Source organism: Saccopteryx bilineata, chromosome 2, assembly GCF_036850765.1.
Source record: "Saccopteryx bilineata isolate mSacBil1 chromosome 2, mSacBil1_pri_phased_curated, whole genome shotgun sequence".
NCBI lineage: Eukaryota > Metazoa > Chordata > Mammalia > Chiroptera > Emballonuridae > Saccopteryx > Saccopteryx bilineata.
Window position 1 is genome coordinate 354485100 of NC_089491.1, and position 22984 is coordinate 354508083.

General features: G+C 46.4%; 3 protein-coding genes and 1 non-coding gene across 6 annotated transcripts in view; 2 read left to right on the top strand and 2 right to left on the bottom strand.

Annotated features, from left to right (window-relative positions):
- The first annotated feature begins 1364 nt into the window (after positions 1-1364).
- On the top strand, positions 1365-6281 carry C1QBP (complement C1q binding protein). Its single transcript, XM_066262840.1, has 6 exons — positions 1365-1700; positions 2285-2435; positions 3599-3698; positions 5314-5409; positions 5636-5758; positions 5896-6281. The coding sequence occupies exons 1-6, from the start codon at positions 1469-1471 to the stop codon at positions 6043-6045; spliced, it is 852 nt and encodes a 283-aa protein (XP_066118937.1). The 5' UTR covers positions 1365-1468; the 3' UTR covers positions 6046-6281.
- Positions 6190-20625, bottom strand: RPAIN (RPA interacting protein). 2 transcript variants are annotated; one of them, XM_066262841.1, is made up of 7 exons: positions 20410-20625; positions 18671-18841; positions 17072-17132; positions 14054-14165; positions 13843-13906; positions 12670-12810; positions 6348-6497 (listed from the first exon to the last, which is right to left on the bottom strand). In XM_066262841.1, exons 1-7 carry the CDS (start codon positions 20488-20490, stop codon positions 6468-6470), a joined length of 660 nt encoding a protein of 219 aa, XP_066118938.1. In that variant the 5' UTR covers positions 20491-20625; the 3' UTR covers positions 6348-6467. The 2 variants fall into 2 exon arrangements, with proteins under 2 accessions (XP_066118939.1, XP_066118938.1); XM_066262842.1 differs by lacking the exons at positions 12670-12810; positions 13843-13906; positions 14054-14165 and having other exon boundaries at positions 6190-6497.
- Positions 17985-18091, bottom strand: LOC136327895 (U6 spliceosomal RNA). Its single transcript, XR_010729953.1, has one exon. It is a non-coding gene; the product is annotated as a U6 spliceosomal RNA (small nuclear RNA).
- Positions 20626-20926: 301 nt separating the features above from the next.
- NUP88 (nucleoporin 88) overlaps positions 20927-22984 on the top strand; it is a 36931-nt gene continuing 34873 nt past the window's right edge. The window contains exon 1 of one of the 2 annotated variants that reach the window (XM_066262838.1): positions 20927-21339. In XM_066262838.1, the coding sequence (XP_066118935.1) occupies positions 21037-21339 (303 nt within the window). In that variant the 5' untranslated portion in view covers positions 20927-21036. The remainder of the gene's footprint in view (positions 21340-22984) is intronic. The other variant, XM_066262839.1, reaches the window with a different exon arrangement.

Genomic DNA, 22984 nt, shown 5'->3' on the forward strand with positions numbered 1-22984 from the left:
ACCTCTGAGGAAGCAAGGATTTGGTTATATTTTATTTGATCAGAATATCGTAATTTGCAGGAGGTGGGGGGGCACAAAAATCAAGTTGGTTCAGGTTTATGTTGTAATTTGAGAATCTAGTTTCATTCAAATAGACATAGCTCTACTACAGAAACATCAGTTTTTGTATATAAGGCTCAAATTTGCACATGAATATCAAACCATTAAAAAATTAATCTGGTACATGATGTGTGTGGTTTTCTTGGGCCTCCTTTTCCTTTTTTACAGAATGCTGTTTAGAATATATTAAGTATTAATCTTATCTTTGCCACTAATTGGGAAAGTCTTACTCTCTTAGTACCCTATATAGCCTGTGTGGCCTGGTAAGGACATTGGTTCTTAACCTAAAACTGATGTAAGCCATGACTTCTTGCCCCCCGAAAATAATGTCTCATAAGAACCTGAGAGCGAGGCTGGAGGGTATAGAGAGGGAAGATTACAGGAATTAACCAGGGATCCTGCCCTTCAAGAGACGGGATGGGGGGAGGCTGCCAGGTCCACCAGCAGCAGTTTCTCCTGAGAAAAGAATGAAGGAGGAGGGGGCACAAGCATGAATTCCTATCTGTTTCATGGAAGACAGGAGGTGCCCTGTATAGGTTTGGGTTCAGGGCTCCTTTAAATTCAAGTTCCCCTCACCCACCTCCCACTGGGCAACTTCTTAAGCATCTCCTTCAACCAACCTCCGCCTCCCCTTAAGCAACTCCCCCCACGGAGAAGGGTCTGGGAATTGTTCTTGGGACAAGGCCATCGGGAGGGACCTGAGGATTAGGAAAGGGAGATAGTCTGTGACTAAAGGCAACAAACCAGGATATGCTAATCTGAGCATGTCCAGGTATATCCAACCCCATGCCAGCAAATGCCTGCAGCAACCCCATATCAGACGCCCCCTTCCTGCAGCTCTCTGCTGATGCCACTAGGGTGTCAGCCTGTCAGTTTTGCAGATGCGTAAATAAACAAAACTCATCAGGTCTGTACGTCCCTCCTTCGGCCGACCTAACACCAGGAAGGCATCTTTAGGGAGATCACCTTGAAGGCTGGTCTTAAGGTTGTTGGGGAAGGCAAGAGTGCATTCCACGAAGTCACAGAAAGCCTGGCGTGCTTTGAGAACAGTAGATGGAAATTGGGAGAATGTAAGCAGCCACTGGAGAGAAGAAATGTTGGCAAATTAAACAAGTCTTGCACACTACACTCAGGCGGGCCCACTCAGCTAAAAAGTTCAGTAACCGAACTTGAGGCCTCCCGAGGAAGCTACACCGGAGGAGCCCAGTAGAGGGCTCGGTCCTGCCCATCCTGCCTTTGACCTGCAAAGCCACGGTGCGGAAGTGCTATCTTGGGTAAGGGTGGGACTTCCGGCGGTGAGGTTGGTCGGCGCCCTCTTGGCTCTGGTAATTCTTATCCGCACGTGTCCGCCGCCGCTGTCGCTTTCGCGATGCTCCCTCTGCTGCGTTGTGTGCCCCGCGCGTTGGGTTCGGCAGTCGCCGGCCTCCGCGCCGCCGCGCCCTCCGCGTCGCTTCGGTCGCTGCTGCAGCCCGCGCCCCGGCCGTGCACTCGGCCCTTCGGGCTCCTCTGTGTGCGCGCAGGGTCTGCGCGGCGGCCCGGCCTTCTGCGGCCTCGCGGGCCCTGCGCCTGTGGCTGTGGCTGCGGCGCGCTGCACACCGAAGGTGAGTTCGCGCACGTGGACCGGGCCGAGGGGCAGATTCCGGTTGGGGTGCGGAGTCGGGGAAGGGAAGCGCAGACCACGACTGAGCTCCCCGCCCGGCGAGGTCTGGAACGTTTTCCCAGTCATTGGCAACCAGAGAGTAAGACCCACGTGTTATCACGTTCTCTCTCTTCCCCCATTTTTAAAGCGTTTCATTTGGGGCTGAGGTGTACAGTTAAAACCTTGGAAACTGACTTTATCCTTAGTCTATAGAAAAGGGACCGTTGGGAAGGCCCAAGGTCGTGTGGTTGAAAGTAGGGTGGTTATGTCTTTTGGTAAGTGGAAGAGTGTAATTAGGAACGCTTTTGCTTTATGTGAAACGTGATAGTTCATTGTTGCACATCACTTTTCCAGAAGTGAGCTCAGCTTACCATTGATAGTATATGCAGTTTTTACAGGTGTGAAGATTTAGGCTTAGTGGATGCGAGTTGGACTAAGTCCCAGAGAAGGAGTGCTAACAGTCCAGTCCAGATTTCTGGCTACCTAACCTGGGTCACTTTAGATTGATGTGCTGTTTTTTCTGGACCTTATGGATTTTCATTGTAGGGGACAAAGCTTTTGTAGAATTCCTGAATGATGAAATTAAGGAGGAAAAGAAGATACAGAAACATAAGTCCCTCCCCAAGATGTCTGGAGGTTGGAATCTGGAAGTGAATGGGACGGAAGCCAAATTAGTGCGGAATGTTAGTGGAGAAAAGTAAGTACTGGGGGCCTGTGGACTCCAGGGGCCTCAATCCATTATCACCCTGAAGGACCTGTCCTGGGTCCCATCAAGGCAGGTTTTTAAGACACAGAAGGTAAGGATTCATTTGGATAACTTCATAATTACAGTAGTTCATTCACTGCACAGATTTCCTGTGGGCTGGTTACTAAGGAGGTATCTTCTGGAACTTCACCTAAACCATTTTCCCAGGGTGAGTCATAGCCAGTTTGGGGCCATTTAGATAATGTTCTAATGAACACTGCCTTTCTGCACCCAAGAGCTCAACTCAGCACTGTTGCAGATTAAACAGATTTTTTGGCTGAACCTCAAACCGTTGTTACTATGGGAAGGTGGCTTCCTGGCCAAGCAGCCAGAGCATTTACAGAGTGCCATTGTATGCAAATAGTGCCTGCTGGAGTAGCATAGCCCATTAGTGCTAGTTTCAAATCTCACAGCACTTTTAATTTTGACTCGAACTTTGGAACATGATTTGTCAAGTGAGGATTTCTTACACCTTAAAACAGTCATTAGTTGGTGTTTCTGGCCTGTTTTGTAATTGTAAAACTTCCCACAAATATTCTGAAGGATGAATCGTTACTGTCACATATTGTTCTTTGCGATGCTTCCCCTTCCTGGGGCCAGTGCTGCTCCTGGTCCTTAGTTGATGCAACTCTGCAGTGCTCCTTCTTCCTTTCCTCTGAGGGACAGATTTTCTGATGGAGAAAAGCTTTTTAAAAGAGGCATCTATTCAATCCCACCAGGTTCTTAGCTGTGTACTGCCACCGGAGAGTGCCCTGGATAGACCATGGTGAGCAGTGTCCACTGGCTGTGGGCACACACTAGCAGTGAGCCCTGGGGTGCTTGGCCTCTTGGAACTAGCATACACATAACTATTTGGCCGAGATAAACTGGGACCTTTTAGTTTGAATTCCAGCAGCTGGCACATAGTAAACACACTTCAGGCCTGCTGAATCCATCTCGAGGTGGGTGGGATATAGGCCCCCAGGCATTTCTGGTAGGTCTTTAATATTCAGATATAATGGCAGCTAGAATAGAGACATTGTTTCAACAAGATTTGTAACTGTCCCAAGCTTCATACTTACCTGACATTTAGTTAAAACTATGCCCCTCTGTTGTGTTTGCTTTTAACTTCCTAGGATCACTGTCACTTTCAACATTAACAATAGCATCCCACCAACCTTTGAAGGGGAAGAGGAGCAGCAGCAGTCCCAAGGGCAGAAGGCTGAAGAACAGGAGGTAAACTTGTAACACTAACCAGTCTTTACCTGATAGGCTATCCCAGGGGCTTAGAGGAGCATTGTTTTTTTGTTATAATATTCTGATTCCTCTAATGCTAGGAGGGCACGGAGAAGGCAAAGGACAACCATCCTTGGGACTTTTAACTTACAGAGTAGCAGTTTTCTGGCCAGCATTAGCATCAGAACTGTTTAGTCCATTTTCTTTTCCAGGGACTGAGTAAATTGCCATCGGCAGCCTTAGGCTTTATAGTTTGGCCTTTGTTCTCCTGATAGGAAGGAAGCGAAGCTGTCTTTAACCTTTCTATGATGGGAAGATGTTTGATATTGGACATATCATTTTGAGTGTTTCCAGGGAGGAATGTTCTAACATACCACAACCTGGTAATAAACACCGACTACTTAACCAAGATAGCAAAGCTGGGGACATCAGAGATTTAACATCAGAAATGGCAAGGTCTTTCCTTAGGTTTCTGGCCCTCTTACTTTGACATGGATGGTGCCCAGTCTTCAAACATTTTAGGAAGCAGTGTGTCTGGCCTAGAAACCACTGATATGAGGGCCACAGAATTCCCCAACTTTCTGACTAAGCAGGTATCGGTGTTGTCTCATGACCTAGAACACAGAGCACAGTTTCCTGGTGACATCAGACTAGAATCTGACATTGGATGGTTCACCATCACATGAAGAGTTGCTGTGATTATTCAGACATTAGGATGGCCAGCTAGGCAAATACACTGGCCTTTGGGCTTTGGCCATAGGAAAATCCTGAAATAGTCAGAAAAAGATCTTGGAGCTTTAGGCCACCTTTGCAGTTTGTGGATGGAAAAACAGCCCCAGGTAGACTGAAGAACTATCTGGATCTCAGTTAACTGGCACATAGCTGGGGCTGGAATTCAGATTTCTCCATTCTAGGCCTGCTATGTTATTTAAACAAGTAGGGTGTTGGCCCTGGCCGGTTGGCTCAGTGGTAGAGCATCGGCCTGGCATGCAGAAGTCCCAGGTTCGATTCCCGGCCAGGGCACACAGGGGAGGCGCTCATCTGCTTCTCCACCCCTCCCCCTCTCCTTCTTCCCGCAGCCGAGGCTCCATTGGAACAAAAGATGGCCTGGGCGCTGGGGATGGCTCCTTGGCCTCTGCCCCAGGCGCTAGAGTGTGACTCTGGTTGAGACAGAGTGATGCCCTGGATGGGCAGAGCATCGCCCCCTGGTGGGTGTGCCGGGTGGATCCTGGTCGGGCGCATGCGGGACTCTGACTGCCTCCCTGTTTCCAGCTTCAGAAAAATACAAAAAAAAAAAACCCCAAAAACAAGTAGGGTGCTAAGAGAGGTGAAACACTGTACTAAATATATGATGCTCTGTCTTCGAAAACAGTCTTTAACACTAGAAAGGATCAATAGGAAGAGTTTGGCCCAGTTTCCTGAACAGGCTGGTATGTGGCTTTAAATATCCAAGGCTCCGTGTTTGAGAACACTATAGCAAAGTGTTTAAAAATGGCTGAGTAATATCCTAATATTGGTGGCTTCCAGGCCCCCTGAATTGTATGAGACCTTTGGTCCAGGCATCCAACCCCTGCTAATAAGGGCATGTACTACTAACTTATTCTTGTTTCCCCAGCCTGAATTGACGTCCACGCCCAATTTCGTGGTTGAAGTTATAAAGAGTGATGGCAAGAAGGCCCTTGTGCTGGACTGTCACTATCCAGAAGATGAGGTACGTAGGACAGAGTGCTAGCACCTTGGCATCCCTCGGCCTCAGGAGACCTTACTGGTCCCTTTTCTAGCTTAGATCAACAAAGCAGGGGGAAGAGAGGTATGGAGGATAAAGGAGCAAGGTTAATATCTAGTTGGTTTTAACCTGTAAATAGTCCCTTTTCTTTGCATGAGTCTGGCTTGTCTTGGAAAACCCTTCAGTTTCCCCAACTATTGTCTTTCCTCAGGTTGGACAAGAAGAAGAGTGTGAGAGTGACATTTTCTCCATCAGGGAAGTGAGCTTTCAGTCCACTGGCGAGTCTGAATGGAAGGACACAAACTACACACTCAACACTGATTCCCTGGACTGGGTGAGTACTTGATAAGATGGGGTGCCTTGGGCCTTGTAGGGGAGCGCCTAGTCCAAGGAGAGACAAAAAGGCATTTTAATTAACAAGTATTACAGATGAAAAAAAATTTTTTTTATGGTAAATATTTCTCCTTGTAGGCATTATACGACCACCTAATGGATTTCCTTGCAGACCGGGGGGTGGACAACACTTTTGCGGATGAGCTGGTGGAGCTCAGCACAGCCCTGGAGCACCAGGAGTACATTACTTTTCTGGAAGACCTCAAAAGTTTTGTCAAGAGCCAGTAGAACAGAGAAGACGCTGAATACCTTAATTTTATGGCAGGCTTTGCTTTTCAGCAAAGCCTACTCTGAAGCCAGACATGTACTTTGAAATGGTTCTCATCCTAATATCATGGAAAATGATTCAGATTTAAATTATTTGTTGCCCTCTTATTTACTATTCATTTGTTTATTCTTTACAAGTCTTATTTCTAGATTTTTGTATAACATAATAATGGACAGTAAAATTAGTTTCTCTCTAAGGTGAGTGGTCTTTTCTAATTCTATTCCTTCCCCTTCAACTTGCATTACAAAACACGGAGAGCCTAGATGTTTGAAAAGTTTTAATACAAAATAAGTTATAAATGAAAGGTTTGTATTTACAGGACCCCTTCTCAGATGGAACAGTTGTTTCCAATGCAGTAGAACAACGTGAGTAAAGGCTGACTTTAGATGATCACAGCTCGAGCATTGCAAGCCTGGATTTAAACAGAAAAGTTAGCTTAAATTGTTTTATTTCATATGGTTACAAGTTGTAATCAGTAATAAACATTTATGCTGCCATTAAAATTCCTACATATGGCCTGACCTGACCAGGCAGTGGCACAGTGGGTAGAGCATCGGACTGGGATGCAGAGGACCCAGGCTCGAGACCCTGATGTCGCCAGCTTGAGCGCCGGCTCATCTGGTTTGAGCCCAGGATCCCTGGCTCCAGCAAGGGGTTACTCAGTCTGCTGAAGGCCCAGGGTCAAGGCACATATGAGAAAACAATCAATGAACAACTAAGGTGTTGCAACGCACAATGAAAAACTAACGATTGATGCTTCTCATCTCTCTCTGTTCCTGTCTGTCTGTCCCTGTCTACCCCTCTCTCTGACTTACTGTCTCTGTAAAAAATAAATGATGAGATGATACTGAATTCAGTTATAATTATGAAACAGTTTGGTGGTGTAGTTGTAATAGGCTTTGTGATTTCAGAACAACAGCCTTTGAAACCCTCAGCAGTTAAGTCATCTTCCAGCTAAGATCATATCCTAGAGATGGACTGATCAAATAATCTTCACCTTCAGGAAACTGGTGACCAGAAAGATTATTCAAACTGAGAGCTGGCAGCTTTTATAGCCTAGCAAGGAGTTGACGTTTCTTCAGTATAACAAGAAACAGGCATGTACAATAGGGAGGTAGAAATTATCCATACTCACTACACAGAGACTCATTCATTCTAGCATACCCTTTGTGATCTCCCCTCACATAATCAGTAAGTATGCAAATACAGAACTGATTCCTAATTCCTTGATAGCTTAGCCCCACCACTTAGCAAAGGAATTCTGTCTGATGACACCACATCCATAGGTAGTATACTTGGCTTTCTGGAGGTCTAGCATATTCCATCCCCATGACCATCCCTAGACCACTGTCCCTCTCACATTTCAAATATTCCAAGTCCTTAAGGCGATATATACCCATCTTCTGTAACTGACACCTATCTTCCTCATCCTTGACATCCATGCTTCATCACCCTACAGCCTGACCTCACTGGATCATGAACTCAACGGTACGTGAATCCCCCTTAAAGGGGAAAGATGTCTAGAGCCACATGAACTCTAGAGCATTCCAAATGATCTACCTTCCTTTCAAAATGGTGTATTCTGGAATAGACTGGAATACAATTTCATCTTGTTCTCATCTTGGCTGTGACCACTTCTGACCAACAATGGTCTCCCTGCCCACCTTATTTTATTATTTTTTATTTTTTACAGAGATAGAGTGAGGGATAGACAGGGACAGAGACAGGAACGGAGAGATGAGAAGCATCAATCATTTTTTGTTGCGCGTTGCGACTTCTTAGTTCATTGATTGCTTTCTCATATGTGCCTTGACCATGGGCTTTCAGCAGACCTAGTAACCCCTTGCTTGAGCCAGCGACCTTGGATCCAAGCTGGTGAATTTTTGCTCGAACCAGATGAGCTAACGCTCAAGCTGGCGACCTCGGGGTCACGAACCTGGGTCTTCCGCATCCCGGTCTGATACTCTATCCACTGCGCCACCGCCTGGTCAGGCTCCTTGCCCATCTTAAAGCTAACCTTGTCAATCATGCTGTTCCTACAACTGCTGATGCCTCCCACAGCACTCACCTTCCAAACCTCCCCCTCCACTTGGCTTCACTGCTGCTCTGAGCTTCAGGACACGCCTGCGCCGACAGCTACAGCCGGACACAGCATGTAGTGCAATCCTTTGTTTCCCCCTTAACTGTCCTACCCACTCCTCCAGCTCTTGGTCTGTAGCTTTCTCACTCAAGGAGCTCCACACTCCAGCTCAGTTCCACGGCACTCTACTACTCAGTTGTTCATTTCATCTCACCGAGAAGGCAGAAGCCAAAGCTATCTGACCTGATACCCTCTAATTCTCTTCCCTCTACCTCAACTCATTTCTCCAAACATACCTACCAATGTGCCAAGGACTTGGAATGAACATAAAGAGATGGTCCTTGACCTCAAGCAGAAAGACAAACTGGTGACCAGCAGTGTTAAAGGAACAGCATTAGGAACAGTGGAAGCCCAAGAGCCTGGCCAATTCTAAGTGAAGGGTCAGGCTTTACTGATTATCGGGCAGATAGTTGTGCTCCATAATGATCCTTGAGCTGAGTAGGAGGGGCCAAAGGCATTCCAGACAGAACAGTATGAGCAAGAGCGTGGTGGCCTGAAAACTTGCATATTTAAGAATCTGCAAGCAGTTCTGGATGGTTGGAGCAGAGAGTCTAATAGTCTAAACTTTCATTTACTGTCTCCTTCCATACAGTCTAAAAGTAAACTGCCTCTACCAAGGCTGGAGCCTAGAGCAGGAAATATCAGGGTTGCTGGAACCCCTGAGACCTGGAATCCAATACCAGCTCTATTTTTCTTGGCAGTGCAACCTTGGCCAAATTACCTTACTAACATTGGGCACAATATCCATCTCATGATGAATGAGATGTATGTAGAACGCTTGGTACACAGTTAAGTGATCAATAAATGTAATTCCACTGCCCTTCCCCATAATCCCATCCCTTCTGGTAGGTCTGGGCCCCGATTCCTTAGTTATCTACCCACCCTCTGGCCCTCCAGTGAATTCTCAATTTAGAAATGCAGTCAAACATTCTTTTTTAAAAACACTTTTCCTTCAATTTTTGGATAAACTTCTAAGAAAAACTGTTCTACAATTACTCTTTCTTCTTCTTGGCTCCCTACTCAAATTCCTAAAACTGAAATAAGACAACGGCTACTGATCCTGTAACTCCACCAAAATAATCTATATATAAGGTCACCAAAGTCTACCTCAATCTCTATGGTGAGTGTTGCTACCCACTTACTCCTTCCTTCTGGAAATGTCCATGCCTTTCACACTTCCCCTGTTCTCTGGCCTCTGTTCTTCCATCTCAGCTAAGGCTCCACTTGTTCCCCTGCACCGAAAATGTAGGCAGTGCCCAAGAATACATCACTGGCCTATTCTACTAGTCCTCCTTGGGCAGTGTCATCTCATCTATTTTTAGCAATCATACAAAGCAACCAATGCCATCCCTTACTCTCAGCTCCATTCCTCTTCTTTTCAAAAATTTTCTTCCATTGATTTGAGAGGGATGTAGGAAGGAGGGAGTGAGAAAAAAAGAGAGAGAAAAGCATCAGCTTGTTACACTTCGTTGTTCCATTTAGTTGTGTACTCATTGGCTGCTTCTCATATGTGCCCTGACTGGGGATTGAGCCTATGACCTCAGCACTCCTGGACAAAATTCTATCCACTGAGCCACCTGACCAGGGCCTCCATTCCCATTCTTTTTTTTTTTTTTTTAAGATTTTATTTATTGATTTTACAGAGAGAAGAGATGGGGGTAACAAGAAGTATCAACTCACAGTTGCATCACTTTAGTTGCCCATTGATTGGTTATTGTATGTGCCTCAATTGGGCAAGTTCAGGGTTTCAAACCGGTGACCTCAGTGTTCCAGGTTGACACTCTTATCCACTGCGCCACCACAGGCCAGGCTCCATTCCTATTTTTTTTTTTTTTTTTCACTTTTCTGAAGCTGGAAACAGGGAGAGACAGTCAGACTCCCGCATGTGCCCGACCGGGATCCACCCGGCACCCCCACCAGGGTCGAGGCTCTGCCCACCAAGGGGCGGTGCTCTGCCCATCCTGGGCGTCGCCATGTTGCGACCAGAGCCACTCTAGCGCCTGAGGAAGAGGCCACAGAGCCATCCCCAGCGCCCGGGCCATCTTTGCTCCAATGGAGCCTTGGCTGCGGGAGGGGAAGAGAGAGACAGAGAGGAAAGCGCGGCGGAGGGGTGGAGAAGCAAATGGGCGCTTCTCCTGTGTGCCCTGGCCGGGAATCGAACCTGGGTCCTCCGCATGCTAGGCCGACGCTCTACCGCTGAGCCAACCGGCCAGGGCCATTCCTATTCTTAACTGCACCAAAACCTGAGTGTCTAACAGAAATTTCAAATTTAACATACCAAACTCCAAAGTTTTCTGCACAAACCTTTTTTTCCACACTAGCAATGCATAGTTACCCAGCCTTGAAACCTCATCTTCTTGATTCCCCTACCCTGACATCCACAGCTACAGACTTTTATCAATCACTTTCTAACCCTCTCATATTCATGCCACCTACACCATCCCCACTGTTATTGCCTAGTTCAAGCCCTCTTCACTTATCCACCGGGTACTGGGATAGCCTCTTCAGTGTTGTCTCCGACTGAAGACATTTCACATTTACAGCTATTGCACTGACTTTTTCATTGGATCATGACTCTCCTTTATGAGCCCAATGTTCCAGCTTAGCAGAACACAATGCTCTTCAAATATGCTACCAATTTTCTGCTTCTCTACCTTGTTCTTCTACCTGGGGATCTTTCACCTAAGTTATTTTCTCAATTCATCATATCCACATGTCCAAATCCTATTTCACACTTTGAAAGCCAAGGGTTAGCCTGACTGGTGGTGGTCAGTGGATAGAGTGTTGACCCAGAACACTAAGACTCTGGGTTCAAAACCCCGAGGTCACCAGCTTGAGCATAGGAACATCAACATGGTCCCAAGGTCTCTGGCTTGAGCCCAAAGGTCACTGGCATGAAGCCCAAGGTCACTGGCTTGACTTGAACCCCTCAGTCAAGGAATGTCTGAGAAGCAATCAATGAACAACTAAAGTAAAGCAACTACAAGTTGATGCTTCTCATCTCTTTCCTCCCTCTCTCTCCCTTCCTGTCTCTCTAAAAAAAACAAAACAAAAACCCACAAGAAAACAAAAGCCAAGGCTAAATGCCTCCGCCAGGATGCCTTCATCCATAACTGAGATCACCTACTCTGAACTCCTGCAGGCCCTCTTCGTGCAGCTCTCCAGTAGCACTGACTACCTGTCTTCTGTATTCATCTCTTAAGCACCAACCCTAGACTTGAACTCCGGAAGAGAATGCATATTCTCAAAATTTAAAAAGTACTCAATACATTTTTTTAAATGAATGAATAGAATTAGAGAATTTATGGAAGAAACTTAATAAAGAGAAATGTTAGTTGTACCAGGCAATACTGCTTATAACGAAAACAACTCCTAGCCTGACTAGGTAGTGGTGCAGTGGAGACTGTTGGCCTGGGATGCTAAGGACCCAGGTTCGACACCCCGAGGTCACCGGCTTGAGCGTGGGCCCATCTGGCTTGAGCGTGGTGTTACCAGCTTTAGTGTGGGGTCACCAGCTTGAGCGTAGGATCATAGACATGACTCCATGGTTGCTGGCTTAAAGCCCAAGGTCACTGGCTTGAGCAAGGGGTGAATAGCTCAGTTGGAACCCCCAGTCAAGGCACATATGAGAAGCAATCAATGAACTAAGGTGCCGCAACTATGAGTTGATGCTTCTCATCTCTCCCCCTTTCTGACTGTTGTCTCTCCCTCTCCCACTTTCTGTCACTTAAAAAAAAAACCAAAAACTCCTATGGATAAACTGCATTTGAAATGAGAGGATCATGAAAGGAGTATATATACCCAGTAGGAAGCCATAGTTTTAGACTTCCCGAAGTTCAAAGTGCTCACAATCCCAGAGTCCCGATTGCTTGGGAAGTAGAAGCTATAGCCATAGATTACTTTGAGAGATACTACTGGTTCCTACAGCAAGCTTAAGGCTTCTAAACCAGGGTGGCTCTTTATCCACTTGTGTGGTATTGTTGCCTCATACCGGAGTTGTCACTTAGGGGGCCAGACAGTAAGTAGCCCTTGTTACTCTGTGAAGATTCTTGCTGAAGAGACAAGCCTGATGCTGCACTGCTGTGCTTCCTGTTCTGTAACCTGCAAAACTGGTACCAGAATGGCCGATTTGGGTCTTACAAATATGAAATAATCAGTTTCATCGGGACCAGTGCTGCCAATCAAATGAGTAGGCAGTGCAGTCAGGCTTCCAGATTCAAGACCAATGCACCTTCCATGACCCTGCGCTGCCTCTGTCCCTTCCCAAACTTTTAGGGAACAACTGGCCTTTTGGTTGAACTCATTACCTTTACTTTTCAAGTAAACTCAGAGAATAAACTGCATTTTAAAACATTTACCTGTGTCCACGCTATTGCTTCTACCAGAACAGGGAAAGAAGCCAACACTGACCTGCTGTTACTACTGGGGACTAGGGCAGGCTTACCAGACAGCTCATGAGAAGACTGGACTTTTTCTCCGCCCCTTCAGTGACTGAAAATTCAGGTGTGTGGGGACAGTGTGCACTGTGCTCATTCACACTGGCCTCCAAAGCAGCCTGGAGTTTCTGCTCTGTCAATTCTAGAGACTAAAAATAAAAAAGTTACACTACAATCTTGTCTTAGTTACCTCATAGTCAATAGGTTGAAAATCCTAATTCTTCATGATAACCAATATCTGTGATAACTTGATTCCTTGGACCTTTAAAAATGCTCTTGGGCTCATGATTGCTCTAAAAAGATCTCTTAACCAATCCCCATCTAATTGCCTCCACCGACAGCCAATGCTCTCCACTCTGGCTATAGAACACACTGCCACTCAGCACCAGTGACACGGCGAGCCTCCCTTGTGCTTCTGCCTCCGCCCGCCAAATATATCCCAAGAGCCAGCACTTCTTGCTCCTAGGTCTGTTTGTGCTAATGAGCTTGCTACTATAATTACATGTTATGTAAAGCAACAAAGAGAATGAAAATAAAGTGGGTTTTTTTTGTGATAATAAGTGGGATGTTTAGGAAACTCTCAAAAAGGTGAGTTATTTAAAAAAACAAGAAAAGTTCCTGAATTAAGTAAAAGATAGGGAGAAAATGTTCTCAAGTTGTACACTTAGCTTCTCAATGCACTTTTCAGAAACAAAACCAAAAATTCTACACATGCATGATCAGCACAGTTTATATAAAAAAGACTGAGTTCTCCAATCAGCAGAGCCCCACTCAAGGACTGGCGAGTAAATGTGTATGCTTAACACTTACTGGAAACGTTTCATTTTTATGATTTACCACTTTAACCAACTGACCTCTTTCAGTCCCTGTCAGGTCAGGTATGAGGGCTCCTTCTGTATATTAAGATCACTGAAGCCGAAATTCTGAGTGTAGGTGTACCTTCATATTTGGACAATTTTTATGGCTCTGGGTAAGGGGCAGGGAGCACCATGAGTTGTAGTGCTTGCCAATTTTCATGCTGTATGTATTCTCACCATGGCTGATTTCAAGTTGCCCGTGTGAACTGAACACAAGTTGGGGAAAGATGTGCACAGTTGACTCCAGCACATCACTAAAGGCTCTTAAAGAAAGCAGACATATGCGGAAAGAGGCGACACAATATCTGAGTGAAGAACACTTACGTGAGACGGGATGTACAGGCCACAATGACACATGACCACACCGCTTGTTATTCTCAGGTTGTACCTAGAGGCAGAATTGGGATCCCAGAGCTTCATGGCCAGCAGACCAGGATCCCGAAAACTTTCCAGACAACAAAATTGCGAGGAAATTCCACTCACTTGGAGTGGAGAGTAGGAACCAATAATGCTGAAAAGGTTTGAAAACTCTTACTTTGTACACACAGGACAGATGATGGCGTTTGCTTCCCACTCAGCCAATATGACACTGAGACACTTTTCATCAAACTGTAAGCTCTTCTCATATTCCCGGATGATGGACTGTTCTACAAGGCAATGGGCAGTGGAAGTGCGTCACCATGCTTCACCCAACTGCTTTGCCTTTAATGCTAAGCTTCACCTTCAAAGGCCTCATCCACCCAAGAGAAAAATTCAGGCAAAATCATGCTGAATCATACCAATCATTACATATTTACTCTTCTGTCACGCTCAGCTCTCGTTGGATTCCTCCCCTCCTGTCAGCCCTCAACTTGAGAACACAAGAGGTGAGGCGGTGAGGTGAAGGGACAAGGAGAAAACTTTCACACACATCTCCAGAGGCCATCAGAATAGAGATGTAGTATCAGGGTCCCAGGGGCAGCTGGAGAAGGCTGACACTTACAGGGCACTTGCTTCTGATGCCAGCCCACCTGCCAAGTCTAAAGCAATCTGTTCTTCAATGTCCATATGTTCAGAATCTGTGTGTCCACTTACCCAGCAAACACGCAACAATACCTAGTATGTGGTAGGCATAGGGTACAAAAATGAAAAAAACTGGTCTCTGCTCCTGATGAGCTTATGGCCTTTAGCTCAGGGCTCAGTAAATCATACCCAGCCCACCTTTGGTTTTTAAAATAAAGTTATAGTGGAACATAGCCATGCTCATTTGTATTGTCTATGAGCACAATAACACACTATAACAGCAGAATTAAGTAGCTGCAACAGAGAAAGTCTAAAATATTTACTATCTGATCATCACAGAAAGTTTGCCAATCTCTGTTCTAAAGTGTTCCGTATGACTGAGTACAGCAGAACACCGTGAATCACATCACTTCAGAATTTTTAGTTAACCCTTTGAGTAGTACGAACGTTCATGTACGTCCTTGTGCCTCCTCACCATCCAGAGTATGATCATACATGTGTAAGGCAACATTAAAAAAAGGCAAATGTATGTTCTTCTTGTTTCCATAAATTGGTTATCAAACAAACATGATTTTAAGTTAATAAAACTGTAACTGGAGCTAATTTCATTTTTTAAAATTTATTATTTTTTTTTATTTTTATTTTTTTTACAGAGATAGAGTGAGTCAGAGAGAGGGATAGACAGGAACAGACAGGAACAGAGAGAGATGAGAAGCATCAATCATTAGTTTTTCATTGCACGTTGCAACACCTTAGTTGTTCACTGGTTGCTTTCTCATATGTGCCTTGATCGCAGGCCTTCTGCAGACCGAGTAACCCCTTGCTGGAGCCAGCGACCTTGGCTTCAAGCTGGTGGGCTTTTGCTCAGACCAGATGAGCCCACGCTTAAGCTGGCGACCTCGGTGTCTCGATCCTCGGTCCTATGCATCCCAGTCCTATGCTCTATCCACTGCGCCACTGCCTGGTCAGGCTAATTTCATTTTTTGAAAAAATACTTACTCCCGGGGGTCAGTGAGCATGAAAAAAACTCACTACTCAAAGGGTTAAACATATCCCAAAAGAAATATTAATGAGTCCTATGTTTCATCACTAAGATCAGTTTTGTAGGTGAGGGTGAAGGGTGATTAAAAAAAAAAGATAACTAAAATTTTTAAATCTACAGTCTAACTGGAGTCAATAATACAAATCATAACAATGAACAATTACATAGCACTTACAATCTGTCAAACGCTATTTTAAGTTCTTCAGGTATCCTAATTCACTAATATTATCTTCATTTTAAAGATGAAGAAACTGAGGCACAGGGAGATTGTTTTGCCCAGCGCTACAAAAGTTAAAGTGGTTAAGCTAAGAAGTGACTCTCAGCAGTTGAGCTCAAGGATTCATGCATCCTCACAATAGTGATTATTTGTTGAAAGTTTCCAAATGCCAAGCAATTCTCTAAATCTTCTACACATTATTAAAGCCTACACACAAACTTATAGGGTAGGTCTATTATCTCTATTTTACAGATGATAAAAACTAAACCTAGTCAAGATAGGGCTATGTGAATAAATGAACCATATAAGGTGCTCAATTATGCACTCTAACATACTATGAATATCTTGGGAAGTGGATGCTCACAATGCCTTGGGAGTCAGCAAAGAATGGATGAGAGAGAAGAAATTTAAATTAGCAGTGCAAGAGACCTGATCATGCACTGTATCCTGCAAGGTTACAGGATTACTGTTAATCTATTAATAGAGAGGTACTATAGGAAGTAGAATAAGCAGGAGAACTGAATTCACAAAATTGATTTTGCTTCCCAACTCCACCATTAGCTGTGCAACCTGTATAAGATACCACTCTCTTCTTTTTTTTTTTTTTTTTTTTTCTTTTTTCCCTCTGAAGCTGGAAACGGGGAGAGACAGTCAGACAGACTCCCGCATGCGCCCGACCGGGATCCACCCGGCAGGCCCACCAGGGGCGACGCTCTGCCCACCAGGGGGCGATACTCTGCCCCTCCGGGGCGTAGCTCCACCGCGACCAGAGCCACTCCAGCGCCTGGGGCAGAGGCCAAGGAGCCATCCCCAGCGCCCGGGCCATCCCTGCCCCAATGGAGCCTTGGCTGCGGGAGGGGAAGAGAGAGACAGAGAGGAAGGAGGGGGTGGGGGTAGAGAAGCAAATGGGCGCCTCTCCTATGTGCCCTGGCCAGGAATTGAACCCGGGTCCCCCGCACGCCAGGCTGACGCTCTACCGCTGAGCCAACCAGCCAGGGCCGATACCACTCTCTTCTGTCTCCTATTACCGTGTAGGGTAGTCATAAGGAGAAAATAAGCATGGAATGAGAACTCTGAGCACAATGCCTAGCATACTTAAGATGCTTATCACTAGGAAGGGAGTCAGCCAAGACTTCAGAGTAAAAGCAGAGACTTATGGACACTTGACTGCAGATGGAAATAGAGGAAAGGTAGTTAAGAACTAATTCTGTTTAGAATAAAGGTCAGCATTTACTAGATATAGTTACCAGAGTAACTAGGTATGGGTAGCAAAGTCCACTCTCAGAGGTTACCTTGGTCAATCAGCTCCTGTTGGATTTCCTCCAGCTCACCCAAGCCCATCGGCTCCTTCCACTGCAAGAGAAAATGCGGTCATCAAAGAATTGAAGTTATAATCAGCCCCACAATAATCATACTTGGATGCCAGCTTGAAGATCCCTGGTTTACCTAAGGAAATCAGTCAGTTCAGTCTTTCTGTACACTATGCTGACAATGGGGTAATATGGTCATATGGTCATGCTGAGAAGTCATCAACAAATGATTAAAATAACGGCATTTAATTGAGGGAAGACTATATAGGGTAGCAGCTAAGTATGTGGTTCTGCCAAAGTTATGTCACCCCTAGAAAGTTCATAATCTCTGTAAACCTAAGTTTAGCTTTCTGTAAAGTGAGAATAAGACCTAGCTGAGGTTATTGTGAGTACTAATTGTGACTATATAACACAAATATTTGACATAAAGGGTACTGACCAATGCAACATTATTATAGAGAGCCTTGATGTTTTCTTCTTCTTCTTTTTTTTTTTTTTTTTTCTGAAGCTGGAAACGGGGAGAGACAGACAGACTCCCGCATGCGCCCAACCGGGATCCACCCAGCACGCCCACCAGGGGGCGACGCTCTGCCCACCAGGGGGTGATGCTCTGCCCATCCGGGGTGTCGCTATGTCGCGACCAGAGCCACTCTAGAGCCTGAGGCAGAGGCCACAGAGCCATCCCCAGCGCCCGGGCCATCTTTGCTCCAATGGAGCCCTGGCTGTGGGAGGAGAAGAGAGAGAGAGAGAGACAGAGAGGAAGGAGAGGGGGAGGGGTGGAGAAGCAGATGGGTGCCTTTCCTGTGTGCCCTGGCCGGGAATCAAACCCGGGACCTCTGCACGCCAGGCCGACGCTCTACCACTGAGCTAACCGGCCAGGGCTTCTTTTATTTTTTTAAATATGGAACACTTCACGAGTTTGCGTGTCATCCTTGTGCAGGGGCCATACTAATCTTCTCTGTATTGCTCCAACTTTAGTATATGTGCTGCCGAAGCGAGCACACCTTGATGTTTTCAAAGCTGTTTCCCACGTTTTCTTATATAGCATTCACAATAGTGACAATGTTTTTGCCTTCATTTCATAAATATAAAAACTAAAGGTCAAAGAGGCAGAGTGGAATTAGAAAGCAACAGCAGAACCAGGATCAGAATTCCAGAACTCCTGACTTCCAATTCAGTGCTCTTCCTGACACGTGACTTCCTGACACGATAATATTCCTATCCACACTCCGCTCCCAACTCTGCCTGAGGTTAGAATCCGAGAGCTCCTGAAGACCATTCTGCCCACTGGATCAATGCTCACTGGATCAAAACTTCCAGGGGTGTAGACAAAGAGTGAAATTACCTTTTTTTCAGTTTTGTAAGTGAATATAATGCAATGATGCAGCAGGTCAACAGTTTGGTATTTAGGAACCAGTCTAATGGTAAAGGTAGAAGAACATGGGTTAAAGGCTGTCAGAATCTTGATTGTGGGTTTGAGGGTATATGGGTTTAAAGGACTTGGGGAAACAGGGAGAGAGAGGACCCTAGGTGTTCTTGGTGCTATAGAACCCTCCCTGAAAACACATATCCCAGCCTAACCTGGGTTAAGGCCTCTGGACAGCTTTGCATTGACTGTAAAGCATTCCACTCTTCTTCCATCACCTCTTGCACTATAAGGGTGCTCTGAGTTACTCCTGGCATACTGCCTCCAGCCTGGCGGTATTTGTTCAGGAGCCTGTCCCGGCTGTTTCTCATTCTTTCCAGGCATCCCTTGGAAGGAGAAAGATGGGGGGGGGGGGGGAGGTCAATTTCATTTAAAAAACCACTCTTAGCTTTGCTGTTAAAACATTAAAGAAAATTTATCGACACAAATTATCAACTCTAATCCTAACTATTGTTAATCTTGCATATTCCCCTCTAGTCCTTATCCATATGTAGAGATGGAATTACAATGCTTTGTTCATATAGTTCCAGATCACATTTCATGTTCTATCTTCAATACCAGCCTCGTTAATGATTGGATAATAAGAGCTCAACATTCCCCATCCTATTAAGGACATTTAGATTGCTTTCAGATTCTTGCTGCTCTAGATATGGCTATGGCAGTCATCTTCCTGTACAACAGTGTTTCTCAATTTGGGGCAACTTCGTCCCCCAACGGACATCTGGCAATGTCCGGAAACATTTTTGGTTGTCGTAACTCTAGTTGCAAGGCTACTGGTATCCAGTAGGTAGAGGCCAAGGATTCTGCTAAACATTCTACAATAAATAGAACAGTCCACAACAAAGAATTACCTTTCTCAAGATATCAATAGCCAAGTTGAGAAACCCTGACGTCAACAGTCATTTCTAGCAACAGATTATATTCCCAGAATATATCCACTACTTATGGGATTTCTGTAGTCACGGGTAATATTATTTATAGCAACCATGCTGAGTTCAGACTCAGTCAGAATTGAGGTGAGGTCCAAGGCTGCTAAGACTTAGTAACGGAGGCTTTTCTGAAACAGAGGCCTTCTCTTGAACATAAATAATATCTCTCTTGCTTGAGGTGCCTATACAGTATACAAAGTATCTTTTTTTTTTTTCTTTTTTTTGAAGCTGGAAATGGGGAGAGACAGTCAGACAGACTCCCGCATGCGCCCAACCGGGATCCACCAGGCACGCCCACCAGGGGCGACGCTCTGCCCACCAGGGGGCGATGCTCTGCCCCTCCGGGGCGTCGCTCTGCGGCGACCAGAGCCACTCTAGCGCCTGGGGCAGAGGCCAAGGAGCCATCCCCAGAGCTCAGGCCATCTTTGCTCCAATGGAGCCTTGGCTGCGGGAGGGGAAGAGAGAGACAGGGAGGAAGGAGGGGGTGGGGGTGGAGAAGCAAATGGGCGCTTCTCCTATGTGCCCTGGCCGGGAATCGAACCCGGGTCCCCCGCACGCCAGGCCGACGCTCTACCGCTGAGCCAACCGGCCAGGGCCAAAGTATCTTTTTTGGTGCCCACCTACCCAACCGCTGTTATTGCAGAGTGCAAATGGGTGGCCATGATCACACTTCAAATTTAAAACAAACCCAAAATCCAAATCCAAAAATAAAGGGCCTGGGACTGAGCCAACCCAGGCTAATCCCACAGCCAGGGGTCCAGAAATTCCAGAAGGCAGCCGGGCGGTGGCCAAGACCCAGATCTCCAAATGGGAAGCCTAAGTCCAGGTCCACCTCCACTGGCCAGGCGCTCCCGGCACCTGCCTCACCCGGCTGGGCTGCGGTGATGCACTGAGGAGAACGGTTCCTGAGACGCATTAGGGGAATGATGATGGCCGAGCCAAGGATTCCCAAACCCCCCTCTCACCTGCCTGAAAGCCTCCTTCCATGGAGGGGAGCCAACCAATTTGTACAGCGAGCGGCGCTGAGATCCTGTCGGCTGTGCCATCTCTCCACGGTACTCGCCGCCAGAAAGCCCCGCCCGCTACGGGCGCGCAGAACTCTGGGAGTTGCAGTTGGTGATTGCTCATCGTACTACATAGCAGGGAATTCTGGGAAGTGTTGTTTCAGTGGTCGGACCAACACGGAGACAGGTTTGTGCATGCAACCCAAGGGTTGATGACTGCACTAGTGTCATTTGTGAGGTTAACCCACCCTCGACTGAGGGAGGTAAGTCTTGGAAGATTTTGGACGTCTAGGTTTACTCAGGTGGAGGTATCCAAACAGCAGTCGACACATAGGAGTCAGAATCTCCACCAGGTTCTAGACTTCCTGCGGCACCAAAAGTTCAAGTAGGCATGGGCATGTTGACTTCCTGTGCCGCCCATTTTGGCTTCAACCACGTCTAATGGGCTGGCTTCACTTTCGCCCCTAACTCTAGCCCCATTTCCGGGCTGCTTGTTCGATGATTAGCCAGAGCGTGGACGGCTGGCCGCTGATTGGCTGTGCTCCGCGGCGGGTTGAGCAATTGGAATGAGGAAAGCAGCTGGGCAAGATGTCGGCCGCCGAGGGATTCTCGGGCGACGGCGAACTGTGGCAGACCTGGCTTCCCAACCACGCCGTGTTCTTGCGGCTCCGGGAGGGACTGAAAGACCAGAGTCCAGCTGAGGCTGAGAAACCGGCTTCTTCATTATCGCCTTCGTCGCCGCCCTTGCCACCGCAGTTGCTGACGAGAAACCTGGTGTTAGGCCTTGGCGGAGAACTCTTCCTGTGGGACAGCGAAGACAGCACCTTCTTAGTGGTTTGCCTTCGGGGCCTCAGCGGCGCGGGTGAGGAGCCCTCCCTCTCCCAGTACCAGGTACGGCCAGGCTCTTCTTGGAAACGAACCTCAGCTGGGAGCTGAACCGCTTTGTTGTTGTTGCTCCCTCCCCATCCTGCCTATCTTGCGTCTTCTGGTAGGTGCGCTGTTCGAGTGGAAGCAGGCGTCCTTTGGTGACGTCCAGCCTCCAGTGGAAAAGGCTCTCGTCTTATTTTCATCCCGCCCCAGCATGGCCATGTAGCCTTTTGTAGCCTCTTTACTGACCCCGACACTGTGCCAGACACAGTTCCATGACCACAGAATGTTCAGTGACATCAGTTATGCAAGTGCTCTGGAGAAAAACAAAGGAGGTCCGGGGATAGGAAGCGTGGATGCAGTGGTTATTTCTAGTAGGTTAGTCCTGAGAAACCTCATTCAGGATGTGGCACTCAAAATAATAGGGTTATTCTAACTTTCTCTTGAGGCTACCACAAGCATCAAGTCAGATAACAGATTTGAAAGCACTAAGTTTAGTGTCTGATATGGAGGAGGAATCTCCTGATAATTCTTTCATTTATGTTTTCGAAAATTAGGCCATCCCCAAGGTTGGAAGAGATTTTTGTGCTGTTTTTGTTGTTGTTGTTGTTGTTTTTTAAGATTTTACTTTACTTTTAGAGAGGGGAGAGAGAGAAAGAGACGGGGGGGGGGGGGATCATCAACTCCCACATGTGCCTTGACCAGGTAAGCCCGGAGTTTTGAACCGGCGACCTCAGCGTTCCAGGTGTACTTTCTACCCACTGCGCCACCATAGGTCAGGCCTGTGTTTTTTTTTATTTTTTATTTTTTATTTTTTTATTTTTCTGAAGCTGGAAATGGGGAGAGACAGTCAGACAGACTCCCGCATGCGCCCGACCGGGATCCACCCGGCACGCCCACCATGGGGCTATGCTCTGCCCACCAGGGGGCGATGCTCTGCCCATCCTGGGCGTCGCCATGTTGCGACCAGAGCCACTCTAGCACCTGGGGCAGAGGCCACAGAGCCATCCCCAGCGCCCGGGCCATCTTTGCTCCAATGGAGCCTTGGCTGCGGGAGGGGAAGAGAGAGACAGAGAGGAAGGCGCGGCGGAGTGGTGGAGAAGCAAATGGGTGCTTCTCCTATGTGCCCTGGCCGGGAATCGAACCCGGGTCCTCCGCACGCTAGGCCGACGCTCTACCGCTGAGCCAACCGACCAGGGCAGGCCTGTGTTGTTTTTGATAATCCAACAGCTTGTGAAAGTGCTTGGGATCAGAAAAGTGTTTCATACTTGCTGTAATCAGAGCGCTGCTTTTCTGGAAACATAGTAAACTGATTATCTTCAAGATAAATTAAAACACATGGCACCCATTCTAACGCATGCCCATCTTATTGTGTGTCATTGTCCCATTCTTGTTGATGAGAAATGATTTGAAATTAAACAGGTGCTAGATACATTTTTGCAGTTTTGAAAATAGGTCACAAGTTTACAATCTACTTTAAAATTTCAGTTTGCAAGAGTAATTCTACAAAATGCTCAGCACAGGGTATTCATCTGGCACCCTCCACTGCTGTGCAGCACACCATTCAGCACAGTCATAATTAAGTTATTCATAGTTTATTTTTTTTTAATTTTTATAGAGAGAAATACTGATTTATTGTTCCATATACTTATACATTCATTGGTTGATT

Excerpts from the sequence above, each read along its gene's own strand:
- C1QBP (XM_066262840.1), top strand. The coding sequence starts at position 1,469 with ATGCTCCCTCTGCTGCGTTGTGTGCCCCGCGCGTTGGGTTCGGCAGTC. Across the intron at positions 1,701-2,284 it reads CGGCGCGCTGCACACCGAAG|GGGACAAAGCTTTTGTAGAA; the intron begins GTGAGTTCGCGC and ends TTTTCATTGTAG. Across the intron at positions 5,759-5,895 it reads ACACTGATTCCCTGGACTGG|GCATTATACGACCACCTAAT; the intron begins GTGAGTACTTGA and ends TTCTCCTTGTAG.
- RPAIN (XM_066262841.1), bottom strand. The coding sequence starts at position 20,490 with ATGGCACAGCCGACAGGATCTCAGCGCCGCTCGCTGTACAAATTGGTT. Across the intron at positions 14,166-17,071 it reads ACAGGAGCTGATTGACCAAG|AACAGTCCATCATCCGGGAA; the intron begins GTAACCTCTGAG and ends ATTGCCTTGTAG. Across the intron at positions 6,498-12,669 it reads GTCTTCTCATGAGCTGTCTG|GCTTGCAATGCTCGAGCTGT; the intron begins GTAAGCCTGCCC and ends GTTTAAATCCAG.